The sequence below is a fragment of the Barbus barbus genome (assembly GCF_936440315.1).
Source record: "Barbus barbus genome assembly, chromosome: 22".
Taxonomy (NCBI): Eukaryota; Metazoa; Chordata; class Actinopteri; order Cypriniformes; family Cyprinidae; genus Barbus; species Barbus barbus.
The window spans coordinates 3,951,895-3,970,106 of record NC_136750.1 but is presented as its reverse complement, the minus strand read 5'-3'; the positions used below and the strand labels follow the sequence as shown (position 1 = coordinate 3,970,106).

At 37.7% G+C, this 18,212-nt stretch overlaps 1 protein-coding gene and 1 pseudogene across 5 annotated transcripts in view; both read left to right on the top strand.

The window, feature by feature from the left end:
- LOC306888250 (cyclic nucleotide-gated channel beta-1-like) overlaps positions 1–3,831 on the top strand; it is a 32,919-nt pseudogene extending 29,088 nt beyond the window's left edge. Inside the window, exon 37 of the transcript in view lies at positions 1,285–3,831. The product of the transcript in view is annotated as a cyclic nucleotide-gated channel beta-1-like (transcript). The remainder of the gene's footprint in view (positions 1–1,284) is intronic.
- A 3,130-nt stretch (positions 3,832–6,961) lies between these two features.
- LOC306888356 (kinesin-like protein KIFC3) overlaps positions 6,962–18,212 on the top strand; it is a 46,014-nt gene continuing 34,763 nt past the window's right edge. For 2 of the 4 annotated variants that reach the window (XM_079446584.1, XM_079446583.1), the window contains exon 1: positions 16,927–17,557. In XM_079446584.1, the coding sequence (XP_079302710.1) occupies positions 17,258–17,557 (300 nt within the window). In that variant the 5' untranslated portion in view covers positions 16,927–17,257. Of the gene's footprint in view, positions 7,149–16,926; positions 17,558–18,212 lie in introns of those variants that run through there. The other 2 variants (XM_079446589.1, XM_079446580.1) reach the window with 2 other exon arrangements.

The following is an 18,212-nucleotide window of genomic DNA, read 5'->3' as shown; positions in this document are numbered from 1 at the left end:
GTTGTGAATTTTCATTTTTGAGTGAACTATCCTTTTAACCATGGTTAGCAACATTTTCTTTAAACATTTGCTCCACCTTGACAGTAATTGGCTTGAAAAGAGAAAACTGACCATAGAAGGTGACTAAATAAGTTCAGTAGTCAGAATATCATTATGATAAACATCATATCCTGTATGTTTTGGGTTTCACAAACTATTGTTATAATTAATAATTATTCTGATGTTTGCAGGTCAAACTGACCCTGAATGGATTTAATACAGTTCACCAAAAATCACAATATGAAAAATAGCAAATAGAAACCATTGCAAATAGTAAATAGATCGAAACAGTTTTATTTTACATCAAAGTTGTGACTTTACAAATAAACAAAATAAATAAATGAGAAAATAAATAATAAAAAATATGCTACAATGTTTATAATTATTTTAAAACTTTTTTTTAAATTGTATTTAATTTTTTCACTTTCACGAACTGTGAATATACTGTACACAAAATTATAAACATTGAAAAGTTTAAAATGACTATGTTTGTGCTTTTGGGAAATGGATCATTGCTTATCCCTAATTAGACATTTTAGGCTAATTTTGAGCACAAATTATGTACTTTCTGCAAATGTACAGTAATTGTTGTGTGTGCTGTTTAGATGTGTGTGGGAATTACAGTGTTGTGACGCCAGAATTTTCAGGAACTTTTAAAACTGTGTGCAAAACAATCCCACAACCTGTTCAGGCCCTGTTATATAGTGCATACAAACAGTATTACTTTAAAGGTATAGTTCACCCCAAAATGTAAATTATGTCATTAATTACTCACCCTCATGTCGTTCCAAACTCGTAAGACCTTCGTACATCTTTGGAACACAAATTAAGATATGTTTTATTAAAATCGGAAAGCTATCTGACCCTCCATAGACAGCAACGCAACTGAAATGTTCCCAGGTCCAAAAACGTAGTAAATACATCGGTAAAACAGTCCATGTGACATCAGGGGCTCAACTTCAGTTTTGCGACACTACGTGAATACTTTTTTTTTTGCACAAAGAAAACAAAAATAACAATTTACTCAACCATTCTTCTCCCCGAGTTACGTCGTTTGTGTGAACGTCGTTTAATATGTGAAACCTTGAAACCGATTAATGGAGTCACTTTTTATAATTGATGATAACAGCACTCTGTTCTTGTGCAGGCAAAGTTTTTCATGTCTAAAATAGTGCAGTTTGTTGGCATTTGACCAGTCAGGTCCCTTACTATTTTGTCTGTCCTGTTTGTCTCTCTCTCCCTCAGCCATCCACTCCTGTTTCCGGCAGGACCTCCACAGCTCCAGTGCCCCCTCCCTCCCCCATGCACCGCCGTTCACCCATTCCCCGGCCTTGCATCCCGGATGAAGATGACATGGTATCAGAGACCACCGACAGCACCATGATCATCCGCATGACTCCCCGCGTTGAGGGAGAGGAGATCCTCTCCGTGGAAGTCAGTCCCAGAGAGGGAGTGGAGGGAGAAGAGCCAAGCAAAACTGAACACTGAGACTGAAGGCTAGAGAAAGGTCGAGGGCAAGGACAAATACCAGAGTAGAGATAGGGTAGATGGCCTGATGAAAAGCCCAATGCATACAACCTTTGTCATGCTTTCTGTATTAGCACGTTGGTGAAAGTCCTACACGTGCTTTTCAACCAGGTCAAGCCAAACAGCTTTTCAAGACTTTTTGGAGAATCTCTAGGAACCTTTTCAGAAAGGTTCCTGCAAGGACTCTAGGCTTCCAGTGGTTCTTACAGTAAGCTCATCATAAGACAAAGTTTTTGAGGCATTTGAAACAAGATGATACACAATAGCTGAAGGACTTTCATTTGCCTTGAGGTTCTCAAGAGGTGAAAAGTATGGTGCACACCAAGGTTCAATTGTCAACATTCACACTAATTCAAATGAACTGCCCTAACAGAGCAATCACACCAGATTTTCTTTTAACCAAACCTGCCCTAGCATAAACATGCCCTAAATATTATTTGAAAGCGAAGTGAGCTTCTGACAGGTATTCCAGAAAGAAGAGTTAACTCACTGTCATATAAACCCCAAATCTTTCTTCTGGTCATCGAGTAACAAGTCCAGGAGTAAGCTCAGTATGTTCACGGTGAACAGACAAAGACATTCTCAACAGGAATCAGCATGGAAACAGACACTAAGAAGAATTACACCATACCTTTTTTGTTTAATGGCTAATTATATTTTTAGTGCATATCACCTCCTATATTGCCTAACCTATGGGAGGTTTTGCAATGATCTCATGTTTTAATCCTTTAATTGTTTTTTTATTACTGTGAACAAGAATTATATTGTTTGTTTGAGACTAAATTTGTAAATCAACAAAAACTGACTGGCAAAAATAATAAAGCTGTATTAGTTTATTTTGCCTCCACATTTGTTGTAAAGTGAGATCACATTTATTTTTTATAATAGAAATACATTATAGAAAATATCTTGTTGAAAAAATAAAAAATTGCTTTATCCTATTGCTTTACAAAAAAAAAAAAAAAAAACGATGACTATATATATAATACTGTGTAAAACCTGTCCCTCCCTTTGAAACCTCTGTAATATGGAACATCTGTGCTGAATGTTCAAAGAATAACTTGCTATGACTACTTACATTCCATGAAAGTTATCTCAGTTTTTGGAACCGAAAGTTGAGGTTATCTGTTTACTTATCAATAAACTTACCCGGGTATGTGGCATAACCTGTTTTCTGGAATACCACCTGAGCCACAACATTTCCCGAACACTCCACTAACTGCCATTGGCCAGATAAATGGCTAGCCCCCGCCTCAAACTCACACCATTGGTTGAGCCAGTGTTGCTGAGAGAGTAATGTTCTACTGGCATCACAGTGTTTACATCTTTCAGTGGAATCAACCTGTTGCCTCACCTATAGTTGTCACTGTATGTTATGCTGGGATAAGTAAGATATTCTTACATTGAAAAATTACAATACATCACCTTAACTTCCCTTTAAAGCCTTTGATAGATGTTTAGGACTGAAGGGCCATTAGGGTCAGCAGAACTCTCTGTGGAATGGAAAGTAATCTTGACTATTTTCCATAGCACACTCTAATTCCAAGACTGCCTGCTGCTCTGCATGTTATTCCAACATCCTGTCTGTTATTGCCTTAGCGGACTCACTACATACGCTCTTGTACACAACTTTACACACACAAACATGTTACAATGACATTGTAGAGTTATTTCTACTCAAACTATACATGTTAAAGGGATAGTTCTCCCAAAAATGAAAATTCTGTATGCTTCCAAACCTGTTTGACTTTCTGTAGTTTTAAATATGAAAATTATTTAATACGTTACAATATTTTGAGAAATGGCTCAGTGTTTTTTTTTATTGTATTTTAATTATTTATTTTTATTCGTATGTTTTTCTTTACAGTGGAAGTCAGTAGTCACCAAATCATCTTAGATGGATCATTTCTGTGTGAACTATCCCTGTCTAGTTGCATTAAATACACTTTAACATTGTATGAGTTGTGATGTCACAAAGTAATATTGTGATTCATTACCATGTGAAGGCAATTTTCATGCTTTATTGGATATAACTGTTACATTTCTTTTATAAGGTAAGTCTAGAAAGCTAGACTTGTTTCAAAAGACTCGTGAAAAGTCACATGATATTGTGATTATAAGTCACGCTGATATTTCCATGTGCTTTGATATGTACTACGAGTACTAATCAATTATGAATGATTTTTCAGTGTTTCCAGGTCAGTTCGTGCTGAACTTCTAGTGTGAACAGGCACCAAAGAATCTATAAATGGAAAGTTACTGCATGCTTTTAATTTGTATTTGTTGAGATTCATTCATTCATAAGGGAAGTCGTGGCCTAATGGTTAAATAGTTAAGGTTGCGGGTTCGAGTCTCGGGCCGGCAGGGATTGTAGGTGGGGGGAGTGAATGTCCAGCGCTCTCTCCACCCTCAATACCACGACTGAGGTGCCCTTGAGCAAGGCACTGAACCCCCAACTGCTCCCCGGGCGCTGCAGCATAAATGGCTGCCCACTGCTCCGGGTGTGTGTTCACGGTGTGTGTGTGTGTTCACTGCTGTGTGTGTGCACGTTGGATGGGTTAAATGCAGAGCACAAATTCCGAGTATGGGTCACCATACTTGGCATTATGTCACTTCACATTCTCATCTCAGACAGCCCTAATTTTTTTCATAAGAGGTTAGAAGAAGAATGGGCAGGAATTAGGTTGATTGCATGTAATAGCTGTTCTATTTTTGTATACAGAAACTCAAGCATGATTGCCTGAGCCCTGTGACGGGGTCCACTAACTACTCTTACAGTATTGCTTACTTTTTGGTCTCAGGGGAGGAGGCCAACCCATAAAGATTTTATCCCAGGTGCTGTGATTTCCTGGAAATCACATATCCAAATAAGATATACTGACTCTGACAGGACAGGAAGAGCACAGGAAGAATGAGCAGTGCTCAATGCTCCAGAAGACCAGAGGCAGGAAATATGTAAAGGCAGGAATCTGAGGGACAATGCTAGGTTTGCTAACTGACTGCAACTACACTTTACATTCAGGGGCTGTTAAAGTGATAGTTCAGCTAAAAAAAGAAAATTCTGTCCTCATTTACTCACTCTTTTTTTTCTGTTGAAGTTAATAGGGTCCAGTGGTGTTTTAAACTGTTTGACTTTCATTGTATGGACGAAAACATTTGAATTTTGTTTTTAAATATTGTCAGCAGAAAGTGTCAAACAGTTCTGAAACAACATGAGGGTGAGTAAATGACGGCAGAATTTTCTTTGTCGAGCGAATGATTTCTTTAAGATGTTTCCATTTGTATGTAAACTAGTTAATTCAATGTGCTGCAATGGGAATGTTTCATAAGTTGTTCTTCTCGCAGCTTGAACTAATTTCAGCCATAAATCAGGTTTGATGATTATGATTAATCAATGTTTTCGTTAATGAATTAGTGATATGATGAGTCGATCTTATATAAGATTGCTGTATGAAAACATCCCAAAGATTTGGTTATTCAAATGTTTCTATAATCCTTAGGTGTAAAATGGGATTAATCTCTCATGGTTAATGATTTTTATTGGTTTACAGTTCAGTTTAAACCCCTGAGACAACTCTTTAAAGTGGAGTAGGCACTTGTGAAAATGAAGATAATTGCTTTTATAATACACTAAATAATTAGTATACATGTTTGTTGACGTGATGTACAATAAGGTCAAAAGTCTGAGAACCAGTGAAAAATTATATATTATCTATATTGCTTTCTTTTCTTATTTACTAGCCTACCAATTTTATATTATTTATTTTAAATCATAACTTTTTCTCTACTATTTTTGAAATCACTAAAAACTGTTTATTTTCAGGTTTAAATAAGATTCGATTCTCAATCTCAGATTTTTTTTTACAGACTCAGCTGTATACCCCATGCATTGTGCATGTGTATTCTGCATTTAGCTATACAGGAATCTTATTAAACAGTGTGGATGTAAAAGCATAAATTGTACTCTACTGAAAGAAAGGGTGTCCAACAACATGCCTTTTTAAAATTGATCCGCAAACATGTTGTGTAAAACATAGCATCTTTGAACAAATTTTTACTTGTTGATTCTAATTTATCCTATCTATAATGAAAGTTCTTGTGTAGTGTGTATTATTACACGTCTTGTTAACATCAGGAGGGCTGACTGAGAGTTTGAGTTAATGAAGGCTGAACAGTGGCCTGTGGTCTCTACAGGTACATCTCAAAAAAATTTGAATATCGTGAAAAAGGTCAATATATTTGTCACTCATTTCAGAAAGTGAAACCCATATATTATATAGATTCATTACACATAGAGTGAAATATTTCAAGCCTTTATTTCTTGAAATTTTGATGATTATGGCTTACAGATAATGAAAACCCAAAATTCAGTGTCTCAGAAAATTAGAATATTACATAAGATCAATAAAAAAAGGATATTTTAAACAGGAATGTCAGGCTTCTGAAAAGTATGTTAATTTCTATGCACTCAATACTTGGTTGGGCCTCCTTCTGCATGAATTACTGCATCAATGCGGCGTGGCATGGATGCAATCAGTCTGTGGCACTGCTCCGGTGTAATGGAAGCCCAGGTTGCTTTGATAGCGGCCTTCAGGTCATCTGCATTATTGGGTCTGGTGTCTCTCATCTTCCTCTTGACAATACCCCATAGATTCTCTATGGACCAATGAGCAACAGTCCAGTTCTTTTTCTCCACAGCCCAGGTAAGGCGCTTCTGATGTTGTCTCTGGTTCAGAAGTGGCTTGGTAGCCCTTTTCCTGAAGATGTCTGAGCGTGGTGACTCTTGATGCACTGACTCCAGCTTCAAGTTCACTCCTTGTGAAGCTCTCCCAGGTGTTTGAGTCAGCTTTGCTTGACAGTATTCTCAAGCTTGCGGTCATCCCTGTTGCTTGTGCACCTTTTCCTACCCAAATTCTTCCTTCCAGTCAACTTTGCATTTAATATGCTTTGATACAGCACTCTGTAAACAGCCACATCTTTCAGTAATGACCCTCTGTGACTTACCCTCTTTGTGGAGGGCGTCAATGTTCGTCTTCTGGATCATTGCCAAGTCAGCAGTCTTCTCCATTATTGTGGTACACTGAATTTATACTGTAGGGATGGTCATTAATTGAAACTCAAATGTAAATATTCTAATATTTTGAGATACTGATTTTTTTTACTTTCATGGGCTGTAAGCTCTAATCATCAAAATTAAAACAATTAAAAAAAAATGTTTTACTTTACGTGTAATGAATATAAAATATATGAAAGTTTCACGTTTTGAAATAAGTTACAAGAAAAAAAAACTTTTTCACGATATTCTAATTTTTTTAGATGTGCCTGTAGTCTAATAGGATGGAAACGGGATCATTTGTCCTTTGCTTGAACAGGAGGAGCTTTTGCGTCTCTGCGCGCGCGTCTCGTGCTGCATGTTTCACTCAGGCGTGTTTATCTTCACTTCACCAGAGACTACAAAACTTTAAACTCTTCCAACTGTGAGATAATACACTGCTTTTCAACAGACGGACAGAAGAAGAGTGGAATAAAACTAGAAGGAAACGGGTTAAGAAGCAAACAGGGCGGAGGAAGGAGTTTGAGACGTAAGCACATTCTTTCACTTCTATATACTTTACATTATATTAAACCGCTACATTACAAAACCATGACGACTTTATGACAAACAAGTGGAAGACATGTGCAACTGTCGCAGTTTTAACCAATTATTTTTTTTAGACAGTAGCTAATGCAAACTCTGAATCATAAACTAAACATCCTGTTTAAAATATTTGCTTGCGTTTTCTCGAATGAGAGACGGTGAATGACTTTAAAGAAGTCAGCTGTATTTTGTCTAGTCTAAACAGTTATGGTAATTCCATTATATGTGTTTAAAACTTAAAATATAAGCTAAACTATGTTTTCATCGAGTGAGTGTTTCAATGGTAAATCAGTGAACTAGTCATCAGGTCAGTTTAGACAAGTCATATCAGTTGAGTTATTTTAGACTGGCTTTTGAAAAAAGAAAAGGCTGTGGGACACTTCTAGTGCTTAACTTCTTTGGTTAGAGAGTGGCTGGAGTTGTAGAGTGCAAGTTATCATGTGAATGCTGATCTGATGAATCTTTGACAGGAGGACAGTGTGTAATGTAACCGGTCCAGTTGTTTATGCCTGGGGGAAGTTCATCCAAAAATGAAAATAAGTAATACTCACGTTCATGCTGTTAAACCTCAGATGTATTTTTTTTTTTTTCTGAAGCAATAGGATGGATTTGTTTTAGAAACAAACCAAAATGGAAGTTATTCCCTCATAATCTTGATCTTACTGTAACTATGGACTGTTCAATGTGCAGTTCTTGAATGTCAGATCAATGAATTGGGTGATTTAATTAAAAGGCAAAAAAGTCTAAGGCCCGGTTTCACAGACAGGGCTTAGTCTAAGCCAGGATTAAATCTTAGTTCAATTAAGGCATTTAATTAGCTTTTATAAACATGCCTTAGAAAAAAACATTACTGGTGTGCCTCTTGAGACAAAACAATAAGACTGACAAATTTTAAGATACGTCAGTGCAACCAGTTTTCAGTTCTAACATGCATTTTAGTCCAGGACTAGCTTAAGCCTTGTCTGTGAAACCGGGGGTTAATGATTTAATAGCATTAAACAAATCCTTTTTTATTTCTTTCTTTTTTTTCACAGACTCCAGTTTACAGCTCAAAAGATTATCATTAATTTTTTTTTTATTATTATTATTCAGGAGACTTGGAAAAACAGCAGGTGTGATTTCTGAAAAGAAAAAAAAATTGCTGTGCATTTTTTGTTAAAGGATAAACTGAATGCAAGATTGCATCTTGAACGCTCCTCTACACTGCATGTGACAAAAATACAAATTTTTGAAGAGTGCATCAACAGAGGTGCCTAAACTTTTGAATACAAAGGGACAAAACTTGATCAAGGGGCCAAAAGCTAAACGTAAATGTTGCATTATATCCTAAATATCATATTATATTAAAATGTATGACATTTCTAACATTTTTTAAATAATTCAAAATATAAATAATTGTTTTTGTAAATTGAAAATTGTTTTTATTAAATTCAATTATACTCTTTTTTTTTTTACATTTCAATGCAAAATAAATTAATTAATTAAATAGATATGCTTTAATGGCATGTTTTTGCCCTTGTTTTTATTTTTTATTTTTTTGGTGGGCCAAAGCAAAGGTCATCATGGGCCAGCTTTGGTGTGCGCACCCTGATTTGGACATCTCTGCTCTACAAAGAGACTTTTTATAATAACCAAAATTAACCATACATGCTACAATTGCACAACTTCCATTACAGTGCATTGTAGATGGCACTCTTATTCGTACGGTTCTTTCTTTTGTTTGATGGGGTGTGATACTGTCATACGTAGACATGTTGTCCAGTTTGTATTCTATGATTCCCAAATATGCCCTTAAGTACATTCCTCAGAACTGTGTGTGTGTTTGTTGAGGTGGAAACTGTCACTTGATTGCTGTCAGACTTGATGTCTGTCATGTCCTCAGGCAAATGAAGCGCATCAAGGTAATTCCAATACTGCTGTTGTGTAGAGAAACCATGATCTGAGTGAATCTTTTGACTTGAATTGGTTCTTCTCAGTCTGAAATATTCATTGGTCTGTATGAAAATTATTTTTATCAAATGTGTCCACTAGGGGTGTAACAGTACACACATTCCTACTGAAAAAAAATGGTACAGGTGTTTCAGTTCAGTCTGCATATTTTTTTTCTCTTGTTGTACTGAACTGTGAGCTCAAATTGAGGTACGGTACATAATGAACGCTCATGTTTGTGTACCGTTACACCCATAGAGATCATTCTAAATTTATCAAAATGTTTGAGATTAGCATTATAGCTTTTTTGCAGTTCACTTGTGGCGTGACGTTAATTTGTTTAATACACAAATATTCTATGCAGCTTCCCATTGATATGAGCTCATACAGTAAATGGTGTGTATAATAATAGACAAATTACAAAATTGTTGCTTTAAAAAAAAGCTACTTTTAGATTAAGAATACACATCATACTTTAAGACACTGCTGTCATTGCTTGACATCAACTAACAAATATTATTGCATGACTGCCTTTAAAATTACGATTTTAAGAAGATAACGAGTGACACCACTCACAGTATCACCTTCATTTTGTATAGCCATATAATTAAGGAATATCCTGTGTTGCGTATTACCATCATTTTCTTTTCCCTAATTATACGTTAGCTGAACTGCATAAACAACTGAATTCCCTGAGACACCCTGTCACACCCTCTTTATACTGGCAACACAAGGAAGACTTCATGTTACATAATTGCACTGAATCAGAGACTGTCCTCTATCCAAGAAACAGCTCAGACCAACAGATGGTGCTGTGCTCCACAATCTCTCTGTGTTTATGGGCTGGTCTCTTCAATGTGCCAAAGAAAGATTTCTGTGAGAAAATCAGATTAATTAGGCCTAGTTTAACAAATAAACTTCTTCTTATAAGCCATGTATTTGAGTTTTAACAGCCTAAAATACTCATTCTTCTGGTTAAGAGGCTTTGATTTATTTGTCTTTCTTTTTGTATCCTCCAGCCTGAAGTAAACTTTACTGGCTGCTTTTGTAAAGCACAACGTGTGCAACAGATGTCAGACACCCAGAGCATGGCCGTCTCACCACATGCTTGTACATATACGCCTGTAGGAGACTCTGACTCACTCATGAGGTCCCTGCTCATTGCCAGTAGGTTGGGTCAAACCTGTGTTTCCACTGTTTAACTTTTCAAGTTTACACTGATCCTCACTTTTCTGACCTATGTTCCCCAGACCAGTATTCTCAGAAGAAACCAGTTCCTTGGAAATGTATGCACACATGCTTTTTCTCCAACAAAAAGATGAAAGCTGAGGTATTGCATCATACATTAGTGGACATTAAGCCTGTAATTTTGAGGTTCCCCACCCTTTTCTGTTACTCTGTAATTTGCTTCAGAAATAGCACACACTGAGGGCATTGTGTGACAGCAAAACTAAATGCATCGCTGCCTGGAGACACACAGAAAGGTTGTGCAAGTCTCTGCTGACTTTCCCTTTCTGAACTTACTGTCTTGTTGCATTAATTGTGAAGGGCTTGAATGAGAGTGGTGGCAGCTGTCAGCTTTTCCTAATCCCACTGCTCACTTTGCTGAAAATTTTCTGATGTAAGCTGCTTAACTGAGGTGGTCGTGTTTGGTTTAGCGTCTTAACTAGAAGTTGCATACTTGGGTGTTTGCATGACACCTGCACACATACACTTAATAATTAATTGAAAGATTAAGATAACAGTGGAATTCCACTGAAAGTTTTGTGCAAATATTTGTCTTGTGCAAAGACCTACAGTTGCAGTGCGTTTGGACATTAAAATGCATTGCATGAAAGATTTAATTAACTGATGTGGTCCTGTTCGGTTTAGCCTCTTAACTAGGAGTCATAAACCTGGGTGTTTGCGTGGCACCTACACCCATACACTTTATAATTCATTGATAGATTGAGATAACAGTGAAATTCCACTGAAAGCTTTGTGCAAATATTTGTCTTGTGCAAAGAACTAGTTACACAAAAAGCATTTGAAGTGAACATTAAAAATGCATTTCATGTATGTTTTCATTTCATTAGATAACAAAATAATGAAGCAGTTTGCATTTTTTAAGGAATGAAAGCACAAGCACATCTTTTAGCAAAACATGTAGTCTAGATATATTGTTTCAAATAAAGACAGGAGTGTTGTGACACTTTCTAGTTGTTGAAAGTTAGTTCATTGTTTGTGATTATCTACATCTGTGGATAATCTACTACGATATCTTTGTGAACTTAAGGAGAATTACCTTCATGCAACATCTCTTGGATAAAAATCTAGGCAAAATCATTTGTAATCAAATTTTGAATTTTTGAATCTTTTAAGTGAGGCTAAAGTGTCCAAATACTCACCACCGTCACACAAATTCTGACCATTACTTACCCAACAAACAAACTTTTTGATATTTGGGTGATTCACTCCTTTAAAAATGCAACAGATATATAGACAGGGAAAATGTCTTAGAATAAAAAGCATGCAAGTATATATAGTGGTGAGTATTAGACACTTTATCCATACCTAAAACATTCAAAACGCCACTTCATTTGATTCATAATCAAAAACCAAATGATAGAAAAATCTAACTTTTCAGAGTCATTTTTGCCTAGACTTTGATCTTCTAAAACTGTATGATGTACTTCAGTGGAACTCTGAAGCATGCACTGGCCTTTACTTTCCAAGCTATTACAATAAAGACTGAAGCCTTCAAACTTCAAAAAGGATATAAAACACCACTGTAATTGTCAAAGGTGGCCTGTTCATTGTAATTGCATGGAGTATGTGCATGTTTAGTTCTTCCAGATTTTTACTTTTTCAATCAGGAGAAAAATTCAAACATGTTTGGAACATCATTGTGAAGACTTGTCAAGACATTGAGGCCGTCTGTTTATACTGCCATACTCTGATATCCACCTTATTGCAATTGTATTGTTTTATTCATAGCAACGCTGGAGTCTTTGTGGTTACCTGTGGTTATAATTTCAAGTTTATTGCCTTTATCAGCTCACTTATCACATAATATGCATAACAGTGACTACAAACATCCATTAAAAGTCGTTTGCTTTTGGAATCTTGGAAAAATTGAACAACAACATGGCAGATATTTCTAACAGTTTGCATGTTGTATATAATAACATCTGAAATCTCATTTTATTTTGAAATAAAAACAAACTTTGTCATTTGGCAATCTAATTCTGCGTAGATTTGGATGCAGAATTCACTTTACAAGTTGTTAGAACATAAATGTGTGTTGGAAGTGTGTGTACACATCCATCCTATAATGATAAATCCACCCAGTGTTTTTTTTTTTTAAATCCCTATTTTAAAATCCCCTTTCTCAAATCAGGCTGTTCTGAGATTCCTGTCAGAATAACGTAGTTCTTTACAGTCCGCTCCCACGATAGTTGATTGACAAGGCCGTTTTACCTTAGACCCGCCCTGAGTGAGCTGTCATCAGTCCGCCATTGTGTCGACTCCAGTTCAGGGGAAGACATGATGTCTCAGATTAAGTGATTGAGCTGTTTTGTTGTTGGATATAATAATGAATATAGCAGTTGTCGTTTACTCCCGACATCTGAGCCGCTGAAGACTGTGTCGATCCCCGATCTGCCTAAATGCGTCTGTTCGCTCAAATCATTCGTGATCCAGCTTCATCTACAGAAGAAGTGAGTACAAGGTATTTTTTTATGAATATTTGCAAATCGCCTTACCTAATAATGTGCTAGTTTGCCAGTTTCACAGCTGAAGTTTAAAGTTTGCTCGTCACTCCACGGAAGAGACTGGCGGGGTCAGCAGAGCTCATTAGCATTTAAAGCAACATGGACTAAAAGGGCTTGATGAAAACAGAGCTGATTTTGACAGGGTAAATGTGTTTTTAAACTGCCATTGAGAAATTTTAACCAAAGTATGTTATAGACTTTTCATTAAGACCCTAAAGAATCATATCAACTTGTGGAAAATGGGCATCTGATGACCCCTTGAATATATAGATTCTGAAGTAATTCATTTTTAATGCAATGCTGTTCTAATGTACAGTATAATGTTACGGAGGACACCCCATGTAGTTTCCAGTTGAATTGTATTGTGGTTGTTTTCTTGTAAGGTGGCCTTTTGGGGACCTTTTTCGTGCTTTGTCATCTAGATAAGTCAAGTTTTATCTTAGTAAGGTTCTAGTGTTGCCACATCTTTGTTTTTATGATTTCACCTGCATGCCTATCTTTTTATAACCGTGATCTGATTGTACCTTTATTTGATTTGATCACAGACAGCTTTCACTGCTCTATAACCGCTCCAACTGGGGCTGGGAGATATGGCCAAAAAATAATTATCACGATAAGTTTGACATTTTTATTTCTTTCAAGTTTAAAGGCAGATTTTTGCTGCTAATTGAAAGCCATTAATTATGGTTTTAAACTACACTTTATGGTCAGAACATTTCATTTCTTTCATTTTGCAGAAATTTATCCCATATGACGTCATTAAACTGCGGCGAAGTACTAAATTGTCGCAGTTATAATGACGTACAAAACGCGATGCCTCAGAAAATCCGCAGTGCGTTCCAAACGGGATATTTCAAGATTCAAGAGTTTTATTTGTCACATACACAATTATACAGAGTATAACCAGCAGTGAAATGTAGGTCAGGTCCGCTCCAAGGACAGTGCAATTATAAAGTATACAAATATTAAGAAGAAGTACAAACATAAAATAAAAGATAAGATAAAATAAGATAGGATAAAAAATATAAATATAAATGTGCAGGTCAGTATGTTGTTGACAGATAGTAATGAGAGGAATGTGCAAAAAATAATGTGCAAAAAGTTGTACAGGGTATTTGAATAGCAGCAATATGAGGTAGAGAAAAATTATGAATAGCTTATTGATATATGATATTTACATGGAGAAAAAATGATGAATGAATAACTTGTTGATATGGTGATATTACATGGAGTCAAGTGATATTATGACACAGAGTTAGAGTTTAGGAGCCTGATGGCCTGGGGGAAGAAGCTCCTCCTAAGTCTCTCAGTTTTTGCCATCAGGCTACGGAAGCGCTTACCAGATGGAAGCAAAGTGAATAGACGGTTACCAGGGTGATTAGAGTCCTTGATGATTTTAACAGCTCTACTTTTGCAGCGTTTGAGGTAGATGTCCTGCAGAGAGGGGAGAGCAGACCCTGAGATGCGCTCAGCTAAGCGCACAACTCTCTGTAGTGCTTTGCAGTCCTGATTGGAGCTGTTTCCATACCACACTGAGATGCACTGAGTCAATACACTTTCTATGGTCCCTGAATAGAAAGTTTTCAGGATTGCTGGTGAGACCCTGAATTTCCTCAGCTGTCGCAGATGGTACAGTCTTTGCCTGGCTTTCTTAACCTGTGATTGGATGTGTGTAGTCCAAGTCAGGTTCTCGGAGATGTTTACACCGAGGTACTTGAAGCTACTCACCCTCTCCACAGGGGTCCCACTGATCCTGAGAGGAGAGTAGGGCTGCTGCTGTCTCACCCTCCGAAGGGCACTTCGGAGGGTGAGACAGCAGCAGGGTGAGATATCACCCTCCGAAGGGCACTTCGGAGTGAAAACAATCATGGCCGCCATATTGAAGGGTCGTTCCAAACTGAAGTGCTCAAAACTAGCCACTTCAAAGGGCCCTTCGGAATGAAGGATTTCGAAGGGTACAACTGATGGACACTTCGGGCTCCCATGATCCTTTGCGCTGATTCTTTCCATGTTGACTACGTGTGGGCACGGGATGAGGACGCAGAGGGGCACTTCAAGAAACAGTTGTTTGGTCCCCTACTCCCTTCAACCATTCGAAGCTCTCACTCCGGAGGGAGAACCCTTTGAAGGGGTTAGGGCATACGGATGAGCCCTTCCAAATGGAACGCAGGGCTGATCTGCCTGTTTACCTGACAGTCGCATTGGCACATATCCGATTTATATCCGATTTATTTCCACATATGAATGAGGTCTGAATCCGAATGCATGCGTTTTTTTTCCTGTTTGCACTGTCATAGAACAGATCCGATCTGTGTCACATATGAGCAAAAAATCGGAATTGGGTCACATTTAACTGACAGTGTAAACGGGGCCTTAGATTCTGCATGTTCTAATGAGTGATATTATCATGAAACTGGTTTGTGTTGCCTGACTTTGACGCGTATCTTCAGCACAGTTTGCAGTGCAGGCTGCAATATTAATATTACGCTTTTTCTTTTTCTTTTCTTTTTTTAATAGGAATGCACATTTGACAGTGTCTTGAGTTAGGATTAGTAGATTGAGTTAGGATGCTAATGTAAATGTTCATTATCAAAAACAGTAACATCTGTAAAAATTGTAACAACCTAATTTTATATTTTTATAAAGTAATCAAGGTCTTTAGACTCACAAGAAACTTTCAGCCAAGTGTGTTGTAGCTAAATTCTTGAGTATTGTCCCTTCAGGAATAGGATCGGACACCCTTGCTCTATAAAAAAAAATGCATTCCTCTGCAGTGAAATTATTTGCAATGTTAAAGTTTTTCCTACATTTATACTGCCATTTATACCAAGCTTATTTTTTATAAAATGTGTAATATGCCATTTAGTCTTTTGGGCACTGACTACTTTATTGGTTACTTTGGTTAGAACAGGCACTATTGTTGTTTGTTCTTGGTCTGAAGTATGTTACAGACAGGCCCCTAAAAAGGGTAATGAACCAGAAGACGGTCTTTTGTTTGTCTGCGCACATGCAGAGAATGTGACACCATTTTGTTTATCCTGAACCTCCAGAACAAGGCTTCAGTGATCTTTTCTGACTACAAATCATAATTCAGCCTTCAACATCGACACTGTCAGCTCTCACTGTGAGCCATTCCCTAAGTTGCCCACTTCTATATTATTTTCTGTTTATTGTCAGAAGCGTGATGGACGGGTTTGTAAGATGCAGTTCGACAAGGTCATCTCACCATGGCAACGACCAATCACAGACGGGCTTCTTTATCCACACATAAAGTTGATTTTCTTCTTTTTGCATAGATGCAAACAGTTGTTACATCATCGCTGAGAGACGCTAAGCTCTCTGTACTGCAGTGACAGATGGACACCATGAGAAAAGGGAGGAAAGAGTGAAACATTTTCTCATTCAGCAGAGGTGTGGGACTTCACTCGCAGCACAGAAGCGGCCGGACTGCGACAGTTTTGGAGTTTGCCCAGTCGTATGGACCACAAACTGGGATAAGGACTATAATACCAGGTGTTATGACCGAGGGAGTTTTATTCCTGCAATCCAGCGACCGTAAAAAAATACAATAAAACCATTAGTGACGCAAGAGGAGGCAAAGATTTGTTGGATATCAGCTTGTGCCAGTAGAGGTTATGATTCAGTTTTGATGAAGAGATTAATGATTACTCAGATTTCTCTGGAATACACTTGTATTGTTATCCAGGTGAACACTGGAAGTTCTCCAAAGAGGAGGCATGGAGACGTGACGGATAATGACCCGACATTCAGAAGCTATTCGTGATTAGCAAACTAGTCATTTATTATTCCACAAGTTTGCGTGTGTTTGCATTGGCTTACATGAATTTGTTTATCAGTGTGTGTCTTTATAGATGTGTCCAGGTAGGTTAAAATGGCTTTGTGGGGTTTAAAAGCAGGTGTGCATTAGTCGGCCCTCCCTCATCCTGCCTCAGAATGGGAGATGAGAGCAGCCATCTCATTTGCTGATCAGATCACGGACAGATTATCAGCCTAAATGAGCATTAGAAGAAGTCGAGCTCTGGGGTGTCTGAATAACATGTTCTGAACACGTAGCATGTGTGAATACAGCGAAGAACTGGTGGGAAAAGAAGCCAGGCAACTATTGCTGGTGGACTTTATTCCAAACTTTCTGGTTGCTTTTTGGACTTCACTTTGACAGAATCTCACCATTACACAGGGCAGTGCAGTAGAGCTGATATCACGAATGTAACTTCAACCAGAAGATAGTGTTCTCTGCTTGCACTGACCCTGAAACGGGATCAGCCGGAAAAACTTTTAAAGGATACTCCATCTCTTTCTCTGACTGAATGTGTTGTTAGACCTATTTGTGACTCTCTTAGTCAGCGCCAACATGTATGTGGTGTGCACACTGGTGTTGCTGTCTCTCCACAACCTTTTTAAGAGACCCAAGATCCAGGAACTCTCTGAACCCAAGGCTATCGAGGGTCCCGAGCAGCACAGACCAGATGTAGCCAAACTGGGACGCAAGAAGAGGAGCAAGTACCACTTGCATGAAGGTTCTAGACTACTAGAGACCTCAAGAGTGTCTAGACAGCATGACTTTGAAAGATGCTTGGATGGCCCCAGCAGAGCATGTAAAAGAAGATCCGCGCTCCTGGATAATGTGCATGAGAGGAGGAAGAGAGCACAGGTGAGATTGAAAATGGAGGTGAAGGGAACGAGGGGAGAAATGTAGGAATGTGTGTTTGAGGTTGATCTTCAGGTCTGATACACATGCTGATCACTATCAAATTAGGTTTATTTAAGGTTATTGTTTTTAATTGATCCATTCAGGGGCTGAAAGGGTTTCACCATGTTATGCTAATGCTGGAAAAGCTCCATTTAATCCAAAATGCTATTATTTATTTATTGATTTCCTCTCATTATTTATGAGTGTTTTATTATTGATTTGGCGAAACATCAGACGCTTTGCTGGTTAAAGGTTTAGGCTCAGTTTTCTGTTCTTTGGACTGTTGGAGTGTGCAAATTTCCGTCACTGCTGAATGTCTAGTAGAGCTATTTTAGTCAGTTGGATATGTTTCAAGACTCTCCGTCGCTCATCCAATTGTTCTCCACTGTTTTGTGCGATCTGCTGTTTTTAGACTAGTAATTCAGAAAGTGAAAGATTTTTAAATATCAGCGTGTTCTTTTTACAGTGTACAGTTCATGGGGATTTTCATGTACCTGGAACAATGTTTATTATCCTGTCCCTCTGCTGTCCCATTTCTAATGTTCTCTGCTGTCTGATGGACCATTTTAGCAGATAAAATCCTGAGTGGTTACGTAAACCGTGGGTTAATCGGTGA